Source organism: Helobdella robusta (genome assembly GCF_000326865.2).
Source record: "Helobdella robusta unplaced genomic scaffold HELROscaffold_2, whole genome shotgun sequence".
Classification (NCBI taxonomy): domain Eukaryota; kingdom Metazoa; phylum Annelida; class Clitellata; order Rhynchobdellida; family Glossiphoniidae; genus Helobdella; species Helobdella robusta.
Window position 1 is genome coordinate 1,286,897 of NW_008704083.1, and position 4,896 is coordinate 1,291,792.

The following is a 4,896-nucleotide window of genomic DNA, read 5'->3' on the forward strand; positions in this document are numbered from 1 at the left end:
AATAATTTTATTATCGCTCAGAAGATAAATAATCAGATCTTACTTTTAAGGAAACTTTTATTCATTCATTAATTTATTCATTCATTCATTCATTCTTTCATTTGTTCGTTCGTTCATTCGTTCATTCATTCATTTCTAATGATGATGACGATGACGACGATGAAGATGATGGTTCCAACCGGTTTTCATCTAGAATAAAAATAATATTTTACGAGCATCTAGAGACGTGATGGTGCAATTAACAGTGCATTTGTTTGTATGTATATTTGTATGTATGTATGTATGTATGTATGTATGTATGTATGTATGTATGTATGTATGTATGTATGTATGTATGCATGCATGCATGCTGTATGTATGTATGTTTGTATGTATGTATGTATGCATGCATGCATGTATGTATGTATGTATGTATGTATGTATGTATGTATGTATGTGTGTGTGTGTATGTTTGTATGTATTTCCATTTCTAGTTCTTTTCCAGAACGACAGTGTTGTTGAGTGCTATCAGTAAACAACAACAACAACAACAACAAAAATAACAATAGCATATAATTATGACAATTAAAGTAAATTATAATAGTATATAATATATATATATATATACATATATATATATATATATATATACATATATTATAGTTTAACAAATCAATTGCTCCTATTAAAATAGTTTTCTAATTAAGAATGTCAATTCTGTATAATTACAGTAATGATAATTATATAATAATATATATTATATACTGATTATTATTAATGATTAACTTATTATGTCATTAAAAAATATTATAGTTATAATTATTGTTGTTGTATTGTTGTTTGATTATTTCACGAAACTGGGACGAGTTTAAATGGCGAAATTGTTAAACCGAAAGAGTTTTGTTGCTCTTGTTATAACTTCTCTGTTTATTATTATTATTGCTGTTATTATGGTTATTGTGTTGTTATTTTTGTTGTTGTTGTTGTTATAATTATTTAATTTTAATTATAATAATAACGAAACTGAAACGAAATATTCGAAATCAGTATCATATCTCTTGAATTCGTTCTGACATCTTTTGACGAAAATTAACAAATTAATATATATCTATCTACCTATCTATCTATCTATCTACCTATCTATCCATCTATTTATTTATCTCTCTATTTATATAGCAATTATTTCACCAACCTCCAAACCTATTTTTATTCATTAGTCTTAATGTCTTTATTATTCTTATTAATATAATTATAATTATAATAATAATTATTATTATTAATATCCGGCACATTTGAAGATGAGGAAGACGATTAGAAAGAGAAATACCATCAGCGTCATACCTGCCATACCTTTAGAGATTATTATTTATATTATTAATATTATCATTATTATTATTTAACATTATAAGTTATATTACTTTAACTTTATATAATTACATTGTGTGTTTTGAAATGAAAATAAAAGGATGTAGTTGTTGTTGTTGTAGTAGTAGTAGTAGTTGTTGTAGTAGTAGTAGTAGTTGTAGTAGTAGTAGTAGTAGTAGTAATAGTAGTAGTAGTAGTAGTTGTAGAAGTAGTAGAAGTAGAAGTAGTAGTAGTAGTAGTAGTAATAATAGCAATAGAATAGAATTAAAGGACTCACTTATCTGACCGTTGTTAGCACCAAACCATGACCTAGCAAGGTTGCTCAAAATGGCAGTACCATTGGCTGGGGGCCCTTTTTTCTTTCCATTCAAAATTTCCACCCCCTCGACCTCAGTCTTGTCACCCCCTTCTTTTGAAGTGGGCGGTTCCGGAACGTTATTTGCCTTTCTGGAAGTTAGGCTGCTGCCAATTTCAGCATCTCCTCGATATCCGCTTGAGAAACAATTCTGTAGGGCCTTTACTTTGTTGTTATTTTCAGTGTCTTGGACTTTGAATGGATAGAATGTTTTCAGGATTTTTCCATGTCCCAGAACGCTTTTGTCACCATCGGTGGAAGTTGATGTGGAGACTTTGTTAATATTTTTCTCGTGGGTGTCTAGGATGCTTCCGAGGCTGTTTGATCTGACCCTGGCACTCTTAGAAGGGCGGTCGTCGGCCGATGTAGATAGTGGGGCGGTGAGATTATCCGGATTGTTACCGCTAGTTAGATCAAGTTGGAGTTTGGAGATTTTTTGGTCGTTTTGAACTGTGTTTTGTTGAAGTTGATGATGGTGATTGTTGCCCTCGGCTTTGTTGCTGGTCTGTTTAAAAGTCTGTTGAAGTGCTTGTATGTGCTCTGCGACTATGTGTTTTTTGTGTTGTTGTTGTTGCGGTTGTTGTGGTTGTTGTGTCATGTTTTGTTGTTGATCCAAATGTTTTTGTTGTTGATCCGAATGTTTTTGTTGTTGATTCAAATGTTTTTGTTGCTTTTGCTCGGCGCCATTTTGTTTTTGTTCTAGATGTGTTTGTTGTTTGCTTGGCAGCTGATGCTTACAGATATGTTGATGATGTTGTTGATGTTGATGATGGAAGTTTAAATAGAGTTGATGTTGGATCTGTTGTATCGTCTGTTGTCTCTTCGATGAATGCTTCTGATATGGCAGCTGCTGTGGTTGTTGCTGGGACGGTTGATTTTGTTCACCTGTCTGTCGCAAATATTCACTGAGATGATGTTGCTGGCGTTGGTTCTTGAAATCATGTCTTTGCTGTTGTTGCAGTTGCGGCGATTGTTGTTGCTCTGGTGACGTCAATTCTTTCCTATCTTTCTGAATGACCTCTGACCTTTCACCACCCTTGACCTCCCGATCACCATCCTTGACCTTCTGATTACCATCTTTGACCTTCTGATCACCCTCAACTAGGTCATCCCAACTTTTCAAGACCTCATTTTTTCCTTCTCCATCATTCCGGCTACTGCTTCTGTGGTGGACGTTGGCAGGCTGATCACCCATTTGATGCTCGGCGTCTATTTCCGGTTGACCTTCAACCTGATCTGGAACCTTCTTCAAGTACCTTTTCAAGTACCTTTTGAATATAAAAGTTTATTGAATTAATTATTTTATTTCATAAATTTTTTGTCATGAATATACTTTTTTTTCAATAATTTTATCATTGCTCGTATATATTTTACAAAACACTCACAGACGTACACGCACATGTGAATTTTAAATCACAAACAATCGCACATAATAGGTGGAGATGTCTTTGTCATCGAATGCGGTCACCGCAACAACAATCGCAGGCGCTTTAACCACTACACCACCTGGCCACCGCCCATTTATAATTAACTTCTTTTTTTCAAAAATTATTACAAAAATATATTACAGCCATAATTTACCGGCTCCAAAATGAACTTTTAACTTCCATCTTTTTGCTATGGACATGAATTGGTAGGCATTTGTTCTTACCAGAGCGATTAATTGAATAGAGCGATCTTTTTTTATTGTATGCTACTGTTTGACGTTGTTGTTGTTGTTGTTGTTGTTGGTGGTGATGGTGGTGTCTGCATATTTGCGATTTACTATTTTGTTGTTGCAGTAGTTGGAGATAGTTTCTGTATTGCTGCTTTTGCTGGTGTCTGTTGACAGTCCAAACTTCAGACAAGTATGGAAAGTTAATGTCAATGTCGTCCTGCGGCTGGTCCCAAGTTTGGATGACACTTGTTGACACTGCGACGTCTTTGTAGTTGTTGTGGCTACTGCTGTTGCTGCTGCTTTTTGTAGTAATGTTGTTGATTTTGTTGTTGGTACCGGTGAAGGTGGTGGTTTTTGCAATGTTGCTGTTGTTGTTGCCGACATCGTAGTATTCAATGTTGTTGTTGTTGTTGTTGTTTATGTTGGTCAATTCGATGTTGTTGGTCGATTCGATGTTGTGGCTGCTGTCGTTGTCCTTTGTGGTGGCAAGAGTAGTTGAGGTCATTGCGTCAATATTGCTGCCACTGATGACGACCGTTGTTTTGTTGTTGTTGTTGTTGATGTTGTTGTTGCTATTGTTGCAGTTGTTGTTAGTTGACGTGATATTGCAAGTTTCTTCAATTGTCTTTTCGACAACTTTACACAAATACACAGTGTACGTTTGCCGTCTCCGTTTCATTTTGTTGTTGCTGCTGTTGTTGTAGTTGCTGCTGTTGTTGTAGTTGCTGCTGTTGCTGTTTTTCTTAAATTTTTTGTTGACGTGTTTGTTGACGAAATGGTAATGTCTGATAATGTCTTTTAACTTGTTCTTCAAGTTATCTTTATCATCTATAACATCTCCGGTTATAATTATGGTGTTATTTCTGTTAATTTTATCGTTATTATTATCGTTATTATTATTACGAAATCGAAATGCTTTGTAGCTACTTATAGCAAAATCGTTATAAGCATTGTAAATGGGCTCACATGGTGGTATGGCTTTACCAGAGAGTCTGTGAGAGCCGGTAAATTTCTTAATGTTTATGTTTACTAGCGAAGATGTTTTGCTAGATATGACGTCACCGTTGCTGTTCTTTTTGTCGTTTATATTTTTATTTTTGTTTACATCTTTGTTTGTATCTTTGCTTGCATTTTTGTTTACTGTTTTATTTACATCTTTGTTTGAATCTTTGCTTACATTTTTGTTTATTGTTTTATTTACATCTTTGTTTGTATCTTTGTTTACATTTTTGTTTAGATCTTTGCTTACGCATTTGTTTATATTCTTGTTTGTATTGGTATCGAATTTTTCGTCAATGGTTAAATCAGTGAATTTTAAATCTATGGTAATAATTTTCCGATGATTTGTGTTCTTAAATTCGTAGGTTTTATTATTAATAGTAGTAGTAGTAGTAGTAGTAGTAGTAGTAGTAGTAGTGGTGGTAGTGGTAGTAGTAGTAGTAGTAGTAGTAGTGGTGGTGTTGTAGTAGTATTCGAGATTTTGCAAGGAAGGCCTCCTAGACATGTAATAATAAACAAGTGACGACGGCGATGGTGATAA

At 34.0% G+C, this 4,896-nt stretch overlaps 1 protein-coding gene across 1 annotated transcript in view; it reads right to left on the reverse strand.

Moving 5' to 3' along the window:
• Positions 1 to 1,255: 1,255 nt before the first annotated feature.
• The window catches only part of HELRODRAFT_160015 (hypothetical protein), a gene marked incomplete at both ends in the record, with an annotated part of 13,334 nt that continues 9,693 nt past the window's right edge, over positions 1,256 to 4,896 (reverse strand). Inside the window, 4 exons of the mRNA XM_009017042.1 lie at positions 1,256 to 1,329; positions 1,631 to 2,967; positions 3,281 to 3,395; positions 3,465 to 4,676. Of these exons, the coding sequence (XP_009015290.1) occupies positions 1,256 to 1,329; positions 1,631 to 2,967; positions 3,281 to 3,395; positions 3,465 to 4,676 (2,738 nt within the window). The remainder of the gene's footprint in view (positions 1,330 to 1,630; positions 2,968 to 3,280; positions 3,396 to 3,464; positions 4,677 to 4,896) is intronic.